The 18,851-nt window shown below is 37.0% G+C and overlaps 1 protein-coding gene across 10 annotated transcripts in view; it reads right to left on the bottom strand.

The window, feature by feature from the left end:
• Positions 1 to 6,739: 6,739 nt before the first annotated feature.
• ZNF217 (zinc finger protein 217) overlaps positions 6,740 to 18,851 on the bottom strand; it is a 36,497-nt gene continuing 24,385 nt past the window's right edge. For 6 of the 10 annotated variants that reach the window (XM_038370136.2, XM_038370138.2, XM_043496195.1 and 3 more), the window contains 4 exons: positions 18,459 to 18,584; positions 15,949 to 17,544; positions 10,384 to 10,512; positions 6,740 to 8,890 (listed from right to left, as the gene is read on the bottom strand). In XM_038370136.2, the coding sequence (XP_038226064.1) occupies positions 10,403 to 10,512; positions 15,949 to 17,544; positions 18,459 to 18,584 (1,832 nt within the window). In that variant the 3' untranslated portion in view covers positions 6,740 to 8,890; positions 10,384 to 10,402. The remainder of the gene's footprint in view (positions 8,891 to 10,383; positions 10,513 to 15,948; positions 17,545 to 18,458; positions 18,585 to 18,851) is intronic. The other 4 variants (XM_043496198.1, XM_043496199.1, XM_043496203.1 and 1 more) reach the window with 1 other exon arrangement.

Genomic DNA, 18,851 nt, shown 5'->3' with positions numbered 1-18,851 from the left:
ATAGGATGTGGAGGCCCCAATCAGAGATTAGGGCCCCATTGTGTTATAGAATGAAAAGATGGTCCCTGTCCCAAAGATTGGATCATTTAAGGTGGATCAACAAACAGGTGGTAATGGTACAAGGTAGCAGACTATTACATTTAGCACTTAATCTAGTAGTTTAGGCATTAGCACGGACCCCAGGTATTAACATGGGTTTTGATAGACTTCCTTTGACACTCAGCCAAATCAGTTAGGACTGGATCATCAGGAGAAGGCCTCCAATTTTTCTTTCCTATGTATTTGTACACACCATTTATGCCACTTGGGCATCTAAAGCAGGATTTGCAAATATGCATATATGTTCATCTATCCCATTGAAATTAAGAGTTTTGCCATTAACTTCTTTTGCAGCTGTTAGACTGATGCTGAGCACTTTTGAAAATCACACCCATAAATACTCTGGGGCACCACCTACAAATAAGGTACTTAAAAGTACAAGGAACTTAACATAGGGGTACAAATAATTGCCAAAGAAAAATTACATCTGCAGGTACTTGTGCTCACAAAAGTGGAAGCCCATTCACAGCTGGGCTGAACATCTATTGTCATTCCATTTCTGCCTGGGTGGCCCTGTTAAGGGCTAGCTATTTGCCAGACTGAGGGTAGCTGAACTGTGCACCATCCCCCCCCCCCCCCCAACTATACAGAGAATCCAGAGGCTGCATTAAATCTTAACCAGGACCCCCTTCAGTCAGGAGAACCACTGCAGCCCCTCATGAGTCCTAGAGGTTGCTCCATCAGAGGAAGACCTGTCAGTCAGTCTGGCTCTACTTAAGCCACACTCAGGGATAGATCAAAATGGGTTCATTAGCCACAAGCACTCTGAGCTGAGGGCCTGGCCTCTGGTGATTGTGAGGGATCTGCAGCTTTGCCCTGTCTCATCCATGAAGGGCAGGGGGTGGAGGCGGGGAGAGAATCACTAATGGAAGACTGGAGGAATCTAATGGAGTTTCCTGGACCAATATAGGGATTTTTCCTGCATAGGGACCCATTATTGGCCCATTATTTATATAGTAACATGTGTACATAGATGAATAGATACATAAAGCTGGCAGGTCTGTATCCCCAGAAGCTTACTATAAATTAGACTCAACAGCAAAGCATGACAGAGATGACATGAATGGATGGTGATAGGGAAGAACACAGGTCAATCCATAATCAGGAGCTATGCCATTATTTTTAATCTACCTTTAACTCCTTTTTACAGTACTTTCATACATTATAATTTGGGGGCAGTGTTTTCAAATGGAGACCAAGGTGACCGCATACTAGGGGTTAATTCCTAGTCCTGTGTGCAGTTTAGTAGACTGTGGTGCCTGTGGGGAGCATGGACATGACACTATACTAGAGGGATCCACAACTAGCGAATTAAAAAAAAAATATCCCCCCCCTTCTTTTGCATTGCCTGGCATCACTTTAAAAAAAAAAATGTTCAAGGCCTATGTTCCTTTGCATGAGGAATGCTCAGAGATTAAGTCTCTCACTAAATTTATCAGTGAGAAACACGTACATACAAAAAATGTATAAATAATTTCACACTTAAGTCACATACATCACTGCTGTGATTGCAGTGATATTACAGATTCGAAGAGTGCATATGAACAGGCCTGATTACTGTGCACTCAATTTGCATAATTGGATGTACAAGTTATACATTTGCAGTGGCATTCCTGTTTGAAAATGTGGACCATATTTTCCCTAATAAAAGGATTTTACTATACATGATTCACTTTCTAAACAATTTTTCTTAGGTGCAATGAAGTATGAATGAAGTTCACTAGTTTTTAAACCTATTTTAGTTTAATATTTTAATGTCATTATGCATTAATGCATTCAGAACTAAGTGACTTTTCCCCATGAATCATCTGCAATTAAAAGAGCTGCTAATCCTAATTAAATGTAGTATGTTTAAGTGTGCACAAATTAATGAATAAATACTTTATATCTTGGAAAGATTGAGCTGTAGTGTACTATATTGCCAATTTTCCCCATGTTTTTTTACTCTTAAGAAGGGGGGGGGGAACAAGGGCGTTAAGCTTTGCAAGTCAGTACTAAACCCTCCTAATAAGAGAAAATGAATGTTCCTTCCTTATAATTTTAAATCAAATAGAACAGAACATTTTCTTCGATTATACAATTTTATTAAGAAGCACAGGGGTGAATTTCTCCAAACAAAAAATATTAATGCCATCACCCAAATGATCTGAGTTATAATTACAGTAGTGAAATCATACATTATAGTTATATATTCCAGCATTTTAGACATTACTCAAAGCTCTGTAATGATACTCTGCTTGTAGGTGGAACAGAACATAGTGCTTTGCATAAAAGGAAACAGTTACTATGAGAAATCAGAAGGCTTAATTGTTTACATATAAATTCTTAGTTTACACTGTGGCTAGTTTAGTGGCTAAAGCAGGAAGTCTTGAATCTAGTTCCTGTTCTCCATAGATCCAGAAGAACTTCATAGCAGGCAATAAAGCCATTCCAGATTTATCTTGGTGTAACAAATGGAGCACAGTGATCAAATCTGTTCTATTTTTGCTCCTGACTAAGGCTATATCTACATACAGCTTATGTCTGCATAACTTATATTGCTCAGGGGTGTGAATAAACCACTTGAGTGTGATAAGTTACACTGACATAAGCTCCATTGTGGACAGTGCTATGACAGTGAGAGTTTCTTCTGCCAACATAGCTAGTGTTGCTTATAGGGGCTAGAGTATTTAACCCCCCAGGAGAGCTCTCCCCCATCGGCATGGAGCAGCTACATTAGAGAACTTACAGCAGTGCAGTTGAATCGGTGTAAACTCTCTAGTATAGCCGCACCCTAAGTTAGTGACCCTGTTCTTTACTTCCTCAGCTCTTACCTGGGATAATTCTCACTTCTCATACGACAGTGGAAAGGCTTAAATAATATTGATAAAAGACCTTGGAGGTCATCAAGTAACAGTGTAAAGTAAAAATATATTAACTCTCCACAGTTAAAACTGAAGGGCTTACACTGCAATATTAATAAATTCCAGAACACCAAAGATCTGGCTTTGATTTACTGTAATGATATCAAACACCCCCACATTCTCTTCTGGACCATATTTTCCACTAAAAGAAAAGGAGTACTTGTGGCACCTTAGAGACTAATTTGTTAGTCTCTAAGGTGCCACAAGTACTCCTTTTCTTTTTGCGAATACAGACTAACACGGCTGCTACTCTGAAACCTATATTTTCCACTGCATCCCTTTAATATAATCCCTCATTCAAAAATGTTCCATCTTTCAGAAACAACAATTTGTAAATGAGTTGACTTTGGTATGTATCAGTGGTTTGAAATCATAAGCTGCATACACTGATGTGGTCTAATTCAGCATCTGTATGTAGAGAGCTGGGTGGGAAACTGTTTTCCTGTATCATGAGACAGACTTCAAAAAAAAAAAAAAATAATCCTGTGCTGAACTGAGTCAAAAATCTGAAAAGTTTTCATGAACTAAATATCAAAATATTTCAGAATGGGTCAGTTAAAATGTTTAATCTCAAAGGGACTTTTACATTTCTATTCAAGTTTTATTAAATTTGAAAATAAAGTGGAATTTCATTTAAAAAAATGTCAAAGTGGGACAATTTTGAAGAAAAAACACAAAATAAGGAATTTGTCAAAACAAACCCTCTCATCCCCTCACAAGTTTCAATCAGAAAAGTCCAGGTCAGCTTTACCTGTATATTAATACATTTCATGGACACAAGAAATGCCTTAAGGACTAAAACAGCGCAGCACACGCAGTGTCTAAGTGCTAATATGGATGCCTACTATATAATAATCTAGAAAAATAGTTTGAAATCTTTTCCAATTCAGCACATTTCTTGCCGTTTACCTTAATCACTGATGTACAATACAAAAAGCTTAACAAGGCCATTTTAAAGAGGCGTGTTTATAATAGACCTGAAAATTGCATTGACATTTTTGTCCTCTTGCATATGTTATCTTCTAACCAAAATTGTACCTAGTATACATTTTATATCAGCTGGCACAATCTCACACACTTTCCTAGCCTACTCCCATCATCACTACAGTGATATTAGTCTCAGGGTCATGATAATTTTCAGTAATGGTGGAAGCAATATTTAAAGGCTGAAAATAACTGAAAAAGTTCTTACCTGGAGAGAAAGGGTGATTTTGTGCTTAATGCACTGAACTGAGATGCAGAGTTTTAATCCCAGCTATGACATGGAGTTCATATATGACAAAAGGTAAACCATTTAATCTCTACCTCAGTTCTATCTGAAAAATGGGGTTAATACTTCAATTTTTCCCTATTAGACAAATCTTTGGGATAAGCACAACCTATTATGTATTTTTAGTGTCTAGCTGAAGGAGCTCCTGATCTTAGGCAAGACCTCTATGTGCTCTAGTGATAAAAATACATAAGCAAGCCATGGTGAATACACACAAAAAAATTAATAAGTACAGCTGCCCTGGAAAATAGTATTTTGTCAAAACTAAAATATTTTGTGGAAACTTAATTTGACAAAGTGTGCTTGGAAGGTTTCAGGTGCAACATGGAATTTCTGAGGTGGGGAAAAGAACATGCCAAGTACCCTAACTACTAGTCTACCAAAGTCAGTCCTCTTTCTGGTCCCATAAATATTTATTTACACAAAGTGGAGCAGCGCCCACAGGAAAGACAGAGAAGAATATGATTGGTGTTCGGTGCTTTTTCAAGAAAAAATTTGCAAGGTCTCTGTTCTGCTGCCAAATGTAAAAGAATTCTATTTTTCACAAAAGGAAATTCTTGTCTGGCCAGCCCAATAAGGGTCTAATACTTATTCGATGGCAGCCCGCCCTCTCAGTCCAGAAAGCAAATAAACAATTAAAGCAGTGAACCTGCATACAAGCTTTGTCCAACCAGGTGCAAAGAATGCATCAACATCCCTCCCCACTGTGAGTACCTGTATGTGAACAAAGAGCTCCAGCCCTCCACTGGAAAGGAGTCCCCTGAATTTGACCAGTTTAAATCCATTATATTTTTCTGGTACATCTTAAGGATTTTATCCACATCTAAAAGCAAGAGCCATCACCCCATACAGCTGCAAGCGTCAAGCACCAAAACATTAAGTGGCACCATAGCAGTCCAGTCATTTCAACTTGAGGAATGAATACATCAAAAGGTCAGAGTACCACAATCATTATTTAGGGGCAGATTCTCAACATTGGTCCACTGCCTTTGTTCAATTCAGGTGCTATAAAGGGAACAGAAACCAGCCACAGAAATTCCCATGCTTTGATTCCCAGCAAGCATAGCTATTTCCTGTATCTCCTTCCCCACAATCCCCAGCAAAGAGGCAAGTTTAGGGGCAGGAAGGAGGAATGGTTGGTGCAGTTTTATTCACTTCACCCATAGCTGGTGTCTGGTCCCTTACGTCATAATTAAATTCACATTCATGCTTTTGAGGGCCACAATTTAGATCCCCAAAGAGGCACACGTGACTCCTGGACCACAGGCTGCACACCATCAGACTGCAGAATCTCCATATTTGCTTCCCTTCCTGGGTCAATTTAAATCTTCCGCTGTATTTGACAAGTCCCAGCTCAGTATCCATTAAAATGGAGATCTTAGAAATACATTGGGCACTTTGTGCCCAGGCACTGGAATTACACCTGACCTGGGGTCTTAGTTCATATATACTATTTCACAGAAAGTTAGTGTATCCCTACATGGAACTAAAACCTGGAGAAGATCTCTCTCTCCAGTTAGCAATGTGGGGTGGGGCAGGAGAGAGAGAGAGAGAGAATGGAAGAATAGCAACACCACAGACTTGCAAAAATCTCAGACTTTAAAAGCAGCAAGAGACCCTTAATTAAGCATTTTAGTCATTCCATATATATTATCCACTCTTCATGCACCAGGGTGGGTTTATTTTGCTGTTGATATTAAAGGAGGATAGTAATTACATGTTAATGATTGTACAGCAGGGCTTAGAGTAGATCCCATTTGTGCTTCAGTAGAAGATTACAGGATCTACTGCAGACCTCCTTTGCTAGAGTGAATGATGACACAGTCACCTTAAAAACACCTTAAAACCAGTGTAGACCAGCCTTAACCACACAGCTGAGGTTCTCATTTTCAAACATTTTACTTATGAGTGAGAAACAGTCCTAGTCCTTACACATACGACTTTAAAAGTCATTTTTTCCTCTGATTCCAATGCTTATTTTTAAGCTCCAGGCTTTCCATGGACTTTCCCTTCATTGACGATTAAAGCCAAGATCCTCAAATGTGTTTAGGCACTTAGGCACTTAAATACCTTTATAACACATTTTCAACTCTTCCCCCTCCTCCCCTTACCCCTCCTCCTCAGTGAACACTAAGTCCATGGCAAGTCTGAAGCTTGGAAGATCACCCCTTATTAGCTGAATTATCTATGGAGGGTTCTGTTCTCTTCCATCCACTGTTAAGAATGCATTGCATAGAGTGTAAATCTAGGAGACGTAATCAAGTGGAGGTAACTGAAGGGGAGCAAGGGCTTCTTTTGCAATCTTTCTAGAAAGACAGCTACATAGACATTCTTCAAATCAGTTGTCTGGAATCTTGTATTCAACTAACCTTCGATCATTTAAATATATATTATACTCACTATCCAGCGTCACTCAAGTGAACATTAAAATATTCTGAAGTTTTTAAAACAAAAAGACAAAGCCAGATTTGCAAAACACCAAATATATATTTACATCCACATGTAACATACTCAACTAAAGTGAAATACATTATAAATTAAATGAGTAATGTGTCTACAGCTTGACAACTTAAGGTTTCAACAATCTTAAAAAAAATCAGACAAAATAGAATGAAATAAATATAACAAAACAAAATCAACAACTTGTACCTCTATACATGCACTGTTCTCTCCAAAGAAACACATAAAAACCAGTAGTATCCCAATAGTTAATACTGATGGGCAAAAGTATACTTTAAAGTACAGGGCTGTAACTCCATGAAATGGGCAAATCTTTTAAGTACACTGTTCTCTAATCAATTCCCAAGAGATTTAGGAAGAGGCCAAAAAATAAAAACTTGAAAAAGTGTACCAGCATGAAAAAGTTTTTAAAGACAGATTTGGCAATTCAGATTTCTTTCTTAATGCAGCCCTGTGGAATTTTTAATCACATATCCCTTTAAAACGTATAAAGACAGTTCCAGCATGCATTCTATAAGACTCATTGAAAGATCAGACAAAAAAATAGATTAGCCATCTTCCAAGTGAATTCATCTTCAAAAAAATAAGCTATAAAAGTGCAAAACTAGGAAAACAATCTAGATTATGTACATATGGCTCAGCTTACGAACAGGAAAAAAAGTAAATAGTGTACAATTTCCTGATACACAGCACTTCATTACATTGCCAGTTTACAGAGACATTAAAATTAGGTTCCATTTAAATTACAGGAACTAAGCCATACAACTAGAAAGTCTCAATTTGCATAATGAAAACAAGAATTTCTATGCTTGGCTATTTTACAATTGCTATATGAAGGGCAAAGAGCAAAATGAACAGTGCAAAAAAAATTTTTTTTTACTAAAATATATGGAATTCAAAACTAGGTACAGAAGAATCAAGTCTCAATTACAGGCTTTAATGTAGAAACAAAAAGTCAAAATATGCAACAGCTCAACTGGCAGATATCTGGCCATCCTCTAACAAGTTTAATTGTTTAACATGTGCATTAGAAAAAAGTCCTGCTGTCTTCATAAAAATACAGGGACCAAAGTTCTCCCATAGCAGACTGTTCCTTAGTACACTTCCAACACTTCAGTTTGTAATTAAGATGCTAGGAGGGATTTCAAGAAGCTTCTGAGCACAGTCGAGCAGGCCAAGCCATGATAAGCCACATCCCCTTAAGAAAACTTTGTAGTTCCCTATGGTTTTTATTGTAAGCCTGTTACATATTTATGTTATTTGAGTCTGGACAAAATGATGCAAAAATAAAGATACTATGTTTTTCCTAAATGAAAGAGTATTACATTTGGTAAAAACCTAAACACTTGAAGTATTCAAATATTTCTTGTTTGTCCTGCGAGTTCTCTGTACATTCTGCTAATAGAGTTTAATTGGTGGAGACATTCATTTAAGACACTATGAACTTAACACAAGGAGAGAATTCTGACTGTCCCAGGAATACTATGAAAGATCCTGCACAGGATGTGACAAGAACTGCTTCTCTCTTTTGCTTTTTAAGATGAATTGATGTTTCCAGCATCTTAACAGAAGCAGAGAGTTTGCTTCAACAAATTATGGTCCTAGTACGTGCAAGATTGAACAGCAAAGAGTTAGCACCTTAGCTAGGATGTTCACAATACTTCTAAACTGAACAATTTAATGTCATAGTTCATTTGAAAAAATTTAAAAACTAACAGTTATAGCAGAAAAACACAAAATGAGAAACCACCACTTCTATGAAAAAGGAACAGTAGTTAAACCAACATGCTTCGATATTTACAGAGTTTACCTGAGGTGCAAGGATTATATACTATTTCAAAGAGATCTCTTTTCAGCAGCACTCAAGTATGTAAAAATATAATTCCTACCTAATATTTGGTCAATTAATTCTAAAGAAAAATATTATTCAAGACCAACATTAAGATATACATTCTCCACACCCTTATAACCCAACTGTTCAGACTACAATTTTTTATGGCTATTTGGTACAAATGTTAACAGAACCAATATTATAAAACTGTAGTGTTTTTATATACAGTACAATCACAGCTTAGTTCAGTAGCTTTCACCATTCATTTCTTTCAAGGGATGAACTGCAAGTAATAACTCCACAAAAATTGCATTTGCGTCCTCAGACCTAGAACAAACCAAAAATAGTTTTGTGCTATGAACTAATAAATTCAAATAATGCAGCTAGAGAAAGATCTTTAAATATTAAAATTGAAATTTATATACACATTCTTTAATAGGCATATTTAGACAATGTTTTCACATGAAATATGGCATCTATTTGGTAGATTAAAAATTGGCAATTAAATCAGCTTTTCAAGACATTCAAACCATAAATAGAAATATAAGCAGGAAATAAAGTTAGACAGATATCTAGGCAAGGGGGGAAAAGAGAAACTTGAGTGGGAGGTATTTAGCAAAAAATGATCAAAAGAGACCCAAGAGACAGTGCTATAGCAAAACAATCTAACATGCTGTAGATATAAAAGCTTTATGGACTAGAGGTGATAGTTCAGATCTCTAGAGCATGTAGAACAATAATGTAAATTATTGTATAGGTCTGGACACTGCAGCATTCAAGCAGCATCTACCTGAACTGGAAGGAATTCCAGAAAGAGGAACAAAAATGGTTAGAGACTAGAGAGAATTAATATATAAAGCAAGAGTAAAAATTGGATACAGAACTGTTTATGTTCATCAACTGAGCATGTGAACATGTCAAAAATAGTTCCCTCTTACTGTTGAGGATATGGTAAGAACCACCCTGGATTATAGTGATTTGAGACAGGTGGATTATGTGACTTGACCAAGGTTACACAGAAGTCCCAACTCCAGAGAGTTACAGCTGACTGTCTAGATTATAAAAGACTTCCCCCTACCTCTCTGGGAGAACTAACTAACTAACAAGGTTATACAACTCCAAGCATATATAATACATGAGGTGTCAATGTCAAGGAGTTGAACATCAGGAAGTGTTTCCTGAGGAATGATACACAGGATGTCATGCAATCTCTGAGAAAAATAGTTAAAGCTTGACTCAAGCAGTGGAACTTTAGTTATTTCACACCATTTTGTGAATATTCAAAAAATGCAGTGCAATGAACAATCCCATACTGGCAGGGAAGTTTATCTGACATGATAGCTTAGATATCAAGTTTAGAGATCAAGTTTTCATAAGTGCATGAATCCTAGCTAATATAAGCTGCCTTCTCATTTGTAAGTCAATTCTCCATGTACTTTTTAAACTCACATTTTAACTTTGTGTAGATTCTTCCCTTGAACACTTTAATAGACTGATATTGTAACCCTTTAAATCTAGTTTAGTAGATTTAATTTAAATATTGTTAATGCTCCCATTTATTTTGGGAAACAAGCTCCTCCACATTTACTATCATGGGTGAAGGTTCTAAACCAAGTCTTTTGGACTTTTCAAAATACAATCCTAAACACTGACCATGATATTTAGTTAATTTTTCATAGTAAAGAGGACTTTTGTATTCTTCTCACTGACCTAATTCACACTTTTTTTTCCATAACTCTTCTAATAATTTAATGTACCAATATATTTGATGCCAGACTTAACAAATATAAAAAGTAAAGTCATTTAACAGGATTTTTTACCATTTCTTGAAGTAAATAATCAAGTTTTCTTGTCATTTGGTCGAAAACGTGCATTGCCAATAAAACTCTCATAACTTCGCTTTTGTAGCATGCTGTTAGATAAGTGTTGGTATGACACCGGCCTTTTTCCTGATAAAGTAAATTTTAAGAGGCATTAACGAGATTATTTGGAAAACAAGGCTCATCATACAATTTACTCAATTCCCTTTTCGTTTGCAAGTGAAGTGATTTTACAATGCCTTTTCACCCAATGATTCAAAAGTGCTTTACAAACTACTTATGTAGGTATGCTTTGCCACTGAAGTGCAGACCACCATGGAGTGGAAGACAGCACTCAAACCAATGCACAGCACAACAATTTTAGAGGTACAAGACAGACATTGCAGAAGAACAATCCTAAAAAAGTGGTATGTAATTTTAAGAAAAAATAAAAACTTAATATTAAGGCCTTATATGAAACATCACTCCCATATACACATAAAGGTTCCTTCAACCTTTCATTCTACTAAGGGTATGTCTTCACTACCCACTGGATAGGTGGGCAGCGATCGATCCAAAGGAGATAGATTATCACATCTAGTCTAGATGCGATAAATTGACCCCTAAGCATTCTCCCGTCAACTCTTGTACTTCAGTGCCGCAGGCAGAGTTGACTCACCGCAGTGGAGACACCATAGTAAGTTGATTTAAGTATGTCAACTTCAGCTATGTTATTCACATAACTGAAGTTGTGTAACTTAGATCAATTCCCCCTCCACCCCTCCCGTGTAGACCAGGGCTTAAAGTTTTCCTCTTACACAGATCAGCAACATGTAAGCACAATATAACGCACAAGTTTTTTTCAAAACAGTTTTATTTATTAAAAAATCAGTATACTAGTCTAAAAGTGAATATTTCCAATGAACTAGAATCTACATTGCCTTATGTCTATCACAACAACTTTTATTGGGCTTGCATTGTAAACTATTTTACAGACGTGTTCAATTTAATTTATTTTAAAACTGAACCAGTCATCTGTCTAAATGATGTGGTGCTAGGTACAGGATTTCTACCTCCTCTATATGCATCACTTTCAAACAGAAGTTTTTGATAATTTACTATGCCATGGTAACAGGCTGCATTTCAAGTTTAAGTTTCTTTTCAACGTGATAGTAAGTGTACAGAAAGCTTTAGGGTTTTTGTTTTTTTTTTTAAATCTTTGTATGTATTTACATGGACAGACTTTGTAATGCCGTTACCAAGGCAGTATTGTGCTTATTGATTTAATTACTAAAGGGATCACTTAAGATTTCTAAATACAGGTTTAAATTAATACTTGATCATATTAAATCTTATGCAATGTTTTTGACATAAGCTAATAAAACTTAGAAAAAGTTTCAAGAACTTTCAAGAACCAAGTCTGTTTCAAGAACCAATACTCCATTAGGATACAAAAGCTAAACTACTGTCTATATTCCATGAAAGCCTTAAATGCACTGTGAAAAAACCAGTAAGGCTTTAATTAAATTTAAATGGCAAAGCTAAATTAATATTTCAACATAATCTACAAAATTGCTGGAATGTGTCTGAGCAATTGTCTTCAATTTTCAGTCTCGGCCAGATCAATCAGCCAACAGGTTACACTTGATAAAGTGTTGCCACTGCAAAGGATGACTAATTTGAGAGTAACACAAACCGAGTGGTTTCAGAATGTTTCTGTCTCTTCAGGGCAATGCAAACTGGCACAGTTTACGAGCAATAAACGTGGTTTAATCAAGTTTGCCAAGTGGAACATATTCTCATGACAATTTGATCCAGCATTTAACGTGATATAACATGTCCATAGGACCTAAATAATGTTTCCACAAGACAAAACAGGCCATAAAAAGGCGTTTAACATCATGTTTTAGAACATCAGGGAGAAATAAGGGTACCAGAACTTGCAGCTGTACACCTGCAAACTATTTGCATATGGTATTTTATAAAACATATCCCTTAAGAGTTGCTAGTTGTTACTACTTTTAGATACACCTGCGTACTTTTAACGTGTAAGAAAATTGTTCTGTGGAATAAATTAGAGAATTAGACTTCTTTCCAATCTCCACCCTGTCCATTAAGTGTCTAATACTTAGCACAATTTGGCTGTCTCCTCTTCCCAACTCCCCCACCCCCCCAAAAAAACCAAACAAATCCATCTGAATTTACTCATGTATGGGGCACCATCAAGAGGATTATCTGAGAGTTGGAGGATAACGGAACAAGTCAATGAGATGAGAGTTTGCAAGAGGTTTTTTAATTATTTTTGAATGTCATCTGAAAAATGTATTGGCCTAGAAAGTCTGCCTTTGGTTTCTATCTAGGTACTTCTAAGGCCTTCTTCAATGTAGTATCTAACTGAGGCCTTTTGACCATTTATGGGGGGAAAAATGGTGGTTTAGATGACTAAGAAGTGGAAACTAGAGAATTTGATGAAGTTTAAATTCTCAGCTGCAAGCTACAGACCTTACTGCCTCGAGGTGCAGAAATCTGAACTTGTAGGACTGTTCCTATAGATATAATAATTGCCACATGCTGCAATGTGTGTATTATGATGTCCACAAGCTCAGATTTCAGAAGCAGAATTTCCATCAGATGCCATAAAGTTTTAGCATAGGAAGAGGGCTAGGTTTGCGGATATTTTTAAGAAGCATAAAGGAAGGAGAAAATCTAGGTGAACATAGGCATTACAAGAATTTAGATAGAGTTTCTCATGTTTTGTTGCTTCTGCAAGTTGAACTCATTCACACGAAAGGGGTTTGTTGCATTCCCACCCCCTGCAAATTCCCATCCCTTTATCTCAGGGACTCCCTGCAATTCCCTCATTTCCCTTTGTCTCTGGCTGTGTCTGTCTCCCCTCCATAACTTCTCCTGCCATACCATTGTACCCCATTCTACCATGCGGCCTCCCTTCCCATCCTCCACTCCATGTCACTATTCTTATTACTATCTCTCGGACAGAAAAAGCCATTCAGGTTGTCAATATTTTAAACTGAGAGGACTGGCAGACCTGAGATGTAGATATATACAGATGTGTGCACGTGCACGCGCTAACTAGATGCAGTAAGGGGCTTGATGGGTTCCCCTCAATTTCCTCCTCCTGGATTTGACCAGAAATCAATAGGGTTCTAGTCATTAATACCTAGAACGTTTCTTGAAATTTTGGATTATTGCATGTAGGCCTTGTGTTGCATGGCCAATAATGGCTTCAAGATCCACAGAAGGCCCTCATTTAGACTGAAGGACAGACCATCAGTTTCTTCTGAGCATGTAAACTGCACATTATTCACAATAAGCAGTTTAAAACAAAAGATGAAAAGCGGAGACTGTTTCAGAGTTTATAAATGTGACTAGTGGATGGCTGTTTCTGTGTCTAGCCATCAGCTGGTCAAAGAAGTTACAGGCTCTACAACTGCAGCCAATGCTGTCTTGTGTTTTACTGAAAATACATAATGATAGCAAAGTAACATTTACAGACAGATAACGTCCACATCAAATTAAGGCTTTAATGCTTTCTAAAAGCAAACTCACATTAAAAAACTTCAGTACTCAGCTAAAGTTAAGATTTTATCAATAACTTCTGCGAAAAGCCAGGTTACTTAAGGTATTTTGATACATTTCTCTTTTCAAAAAGCCCATCCATCAGACCATTTCCCCTCTTTTACTCCCTTATTGTTATTTATATAAGAATGAAGACATACACCCTCCCAACCCAGAGAACTCATAGCCAACTCACTACTTCATGCGTCTCCAAAGCAAATCACATATCCTAGCAGCCAGTGTTAGTACATTCAAGACCTGGACTTGAATGTTTAAAAATTAGATTAACCTAGCTATGTTGCTCAGGGCTGTGAAAAATGTCATGCCCCGAGCACCATAGTTAGGTCAACTTAATGGAAGAACCCTTTTTCAACCTGGCTTCTGCCTCTCAGAGATGTGGATTAGGTACGTTGATGGAAAAACCCCTTCCATCGATGTAGTGTAGAAATATCCAACACCTTAGCTGTGCTGCTGTAGCCTACACATGGCAGAGGACACTGCCCTTATGACTAGGAACCACAAATTAATTTCAAACACTTGGAAATGAATCAGATACTGCATTCCACCTCTCATCCATCAGATAAGAAAAAAGCTGTCACTCTTCCTCCCATATTCCCACTAGTGGAGACTAGGTTTACACATCTCCACCCAAAACACCCACACCAACACCTACTATACCTTTCAACTTCCAAATGCAGGTTTAATATGTTGCCATCACCACATCTTCTATGACCCAAACTGGTTCAGCAATATTGGTTACCCACCACAATATACTATAAATGTATTACTTTATTTTCACAGAGGACAAGTTGCTGACAAAAGTTTAAAAAAGTACTTCGCATGCATGCTTCCATGGAGCTCAGTGGTTATGAGGCATAATTAAAGTTAAGAAATTCTTTAGATATCTACAACATTTTAAGAGAGTTTTCGTACAAAGCAATTAATATAGATAAGCTGCAAAGATACACCTTTCAAATCGTATGTCAGACTATAAATTAGAAAGCCACTGAGTTCTACATAGCACAGCATTTCAACTTTAGTGGCTGTGTTAGACTGCAGTACAAGAGTACAAATAAAAATAGGTGAAGATAGGAATGGCAAGATCCCAAGTTCAAGGTTTTTTTTTTCCCCATAAGTAAATTTAGTCTCTTAAGTCCATGTTGACCTCAGTGGGAGCTCTCAGATGTTCAACATTTTGTAAAATTAGGCAGGTACCTAAAAATGGATTAATGCATTTTGCTTTAGGCTCCTGGTTTTGAAAATCTTCGTTAAGAGTGATATTTACCAAATGAAGTTACTACAGTAAAATATTATTGGTTAGTGATGGAACTTTTCAATTTGAATATTACAGACATTTCTAATGAAGTGTTCAGCTTCTATTAAAAATTACACATTAATGTAACCCACTGAAGTTTTTAGTCCAGATGTAGAATATATAGGTTTAAGGCAGACCTGAAGTAAGTTTTACAGATTTAATATATTTTGGAGGTTGGGCTTTTTTTTTTTTTTTTAAATGCTCTTTGGAAGAAATTTGATAAACATTCCATGGGGTCCAAGGTTTCTTTGTATGAGATGCTAAATGTTTAACATTTAGCATTATAATTCTTTAATATACTCTAGAAACATTAACTGACCCACAGCAATGAAGGTTGGGAGTACTAACAGTAGTACATATTTGACATCAATCAGAATAGATGTTATAGTAACACTTAAAAATTAACCTTTTAGAAAACTTCAACTTCCTGCAACAGATGTTTGTTACTATGTACATGAAGCAACAAGTTACACTAATTGAATTTAAAATCTGAATACTTGCTGTGACCTTAAATCATAAGCCATTGAATAAGATAATAAAATGTTGACAAACCATCGTTTGCATCACTAGTATGTACTGGTGCAGAGAGTTTTGTGCATTTAAATAAATGATTTGAATCATTTATCTTAAAATTAGAGCAAAAATTTAAGTTTTACCAGAGTTACAGTTGAGTATATACAGAGAAAATACAGTACCTTCTATTGGAGAGCTGGTTGCTTGGCCATTGCTAGGTCCAAAAGAACCATAAAGTGATCCAGAGCTATACGGCTCATAGGTTTTCAGAATAGTTAGTACATTTCGAGAATCAGCTTCATCTGAATTCAGAAGCTCTTGTTTGGTTGGCAAAACAGAGGATGCAGGTTTGGCATGTGAACATTCCTGAGGTAACAGATTTGCATATCTGTTTGCAACACGAGATCTGCTCACGTCATATCTTCTGTAATTAATCCTTGCAGAGTCAATGTGTTCAAGAGCTAACAGATTAGGTTTCACTCTTTTAGAAGATGGTTCACCAAATTCTAAGTTTATGTGACCCACAGATCTATTGCAGAGATATTCTCTTCCTCGATTACTGAACCAGGCAGATTCATTAAGGGGAGAATCATAGGAGCTATTGATGCTGCTACTGACTACACCAGGTTGAGAAGCTGATATATTTAGAGTTTTTGCTTTAGGTTCAGCTTTTTTTACTCTATCCATTACGGAAGAAATACTAGGATTTGAGTGCATATCTTGCTGTGGTTGCCGACAGCTACTCGCCTGAGCGCCAATGCTTTGTGGTTTGTAAGACTTCAAGTTACTTGGCGCTGAACAGCTGGGATCTACAGTAGAAAAAACAGGGACTTTGCTCTGTAGAGGGGGACACTGTTTAGTCTTCTCTGTATGCAACTGTTTTGGTTGCATAGATAGGGAAGCCTTGCTTTTATTAGGGTTAAGAGACAGGGGAAGCACATCTTTACCAAGAAGAGCTGGTGGGCATCCAGTACGCCTGGCTTTAGCCAAAGCCTTGTTTCTGTAACCATTTTTATTAACAGTGTCGGGATTGTATTTATGCATCAACCTCTGGTGTATCATAAGTACTTCTGGATAAAATGTTCTATAAGTACAAAATGGGCAGGTGCTGGTTGCTAACAAGCCTTTAGCAGTTGAGATCACTGAACATTCTTGCACTGTCCCAATAGATAAATTTAACGGCTTTTCTTGAGAGCTCATTATATGCTTGTGTTTGCATTTTTCGGTGCTCTCTATCATTTCTTCCACATTATTTATGTCCTTTAAGGCACCAATCAACTGGATATCATCTCCCTCCAATGTCACTAAAGCATCTCTCTCTTTTTTATCAATGGGATCATTTGCCTGAGATTCCATTGCTTTTCCCTCTGCTTTTAGCTTTTCCAGGTAAGGAGCATCTGAGTTCTCATTCATTTGATTTGAGCTATTACGAACTGCACCCTTCAAGTCCTGAGAGTCATTTTTCATGGTCAACACGACTGGACCACCCAATATGCTCTGAAAGGAAGACAATATCTCTTTTTGTTGCTTTACAGGTGGGCAGCCCTTTGCATCTTTGGCACAGTCAATAAACCTTTTCAAGTTTTTGGTTTCTTGAGCACCATCAGTGGCTTGCAGGAGGTCCATCTCCTGACTCTGTAACAAAACTTTGCTGTCACTTTTCACATCTGTTGCGATATCAGCCTGCTTCTCCTTGTGATGCCTCTCTAAATGATACCTCAATGATGTTTTCTGGGCTGCTGCATACTCACAAAATTCACATTTGTATGGTTTTTCACCTGAAACAGTTTCATCAGAGAAAAAGTTGGATGCATATCTATTTAAAATCTTCAACATAATTAAATGATTCAATGAGTTTTAGAATTCACAAGACTAAGAAAATAGTGTTCTTTTCTCCTCCCCCTGCTCAAAAGCACACACATTTCTTATGCAGGCTCCAAATTGATCCATGACCTCCAAGAACTATACCTAGTGGTTTTTTGTGGGTGGGTTTTTTTTTTGTTAACTACAGTGACATCTTCTGGCTAGGATGAGAGTTTTTCCTACATGTTCAGAAGTTGTAGGGATGGCAGTTAGCAATCTGTTGAGCACAGATAAAGGAAATAAGCATAATTAAAGGGACCCCGTTTGATCAATTGCAGCCACATATCGGCATGGCCAAAGACAACATGGGCTGGTCAGCAAATGGGAATAATATTAGCCAAATGTATAAACAGTCCTTTGAGAAAAAATAGGGACATTTCAGTTCATTAAATACACTGACAGTTTCTTTGGAGGAGGAGTATGTATGGGGTATGGAAAAGAAGCTTTACTGAAAACAGGGACAACAGTCTCTGACACAGCGGCAGCACACATACTTGGGAGTTGTATTCTGGATTTTTAAGAGCAGTGTGATAATTAGACAAGGGTGAAAGTCAGGATACAATGTTACAAATCAAAGTGTAGCAGAGACATAACAGTCTAGCATGATAGTCTAATTTAGAGTAGATTTGAGTTTAGGAAATTAAAATAAATACACATAGCTGTTTAAGGCTATGTTTCATTTACACTTCAATTGCAACACTGAAGACTTTAAATCATAATTTCAGCAATTTTGTAGATAGATAGTTTTAATTTGTTCTTAACAGGAATCTAAAGTTCCCTCTGATCTGACTTAAGCAGACCTTCTCCTGAAGAATTTAAAATCCTTTACCTGTATGAGTTCTGAGATGAATATTGAGGTAATAATTTGAGCGGAAATATTTTCCACAATAGCTGCATTCTCTCGAGGCCCCAAGGTTTTTAACTTTTGCTCTTTCCAAGCCATCTTCATTTTTATCTTTGTAAGGAAAAAAAAAACATGCAAACCCACATTATGAAGAGTAAATGTAAATTTGGGCTCCATTTGTTTCAATCGCAAAAGCACAAGTGTCTGCTAGAAATCACTTCCTCCCCCCATTTAATTAGGGGAGGCTAGCTCCCAATATAGATCAGCAAAAACCCCTCTGATCTACATTGCTGCACACTCCTGCTATCTGACTGTCAAGAGAGTTTTAAGAGACTTTCAGTTATGCGTCAGATAGTATTGTGGTTTGTGACTGATGAA

The sequence above is a fragment of the Dermochelys coriacea genome, chromosome 13 (genome assembly GCF_009764565.3).
Source record: "Dermochelys coriacea isolate rDerCor1 chromosome 13, rDerCor1.pri.v4, whole genome shotgun sequence".
Lineage (NCBI taxonomy): Eukaryota > Metazoa > Chordata > Testudines > Dermochelyidae > Dermochelys > Dermochelys coriacea.
The sequence above is the reverse complement of the archived record's forward strand: the minus strand, read 5'-3'. Positions and strand labels throughout refer to the sequence as shown.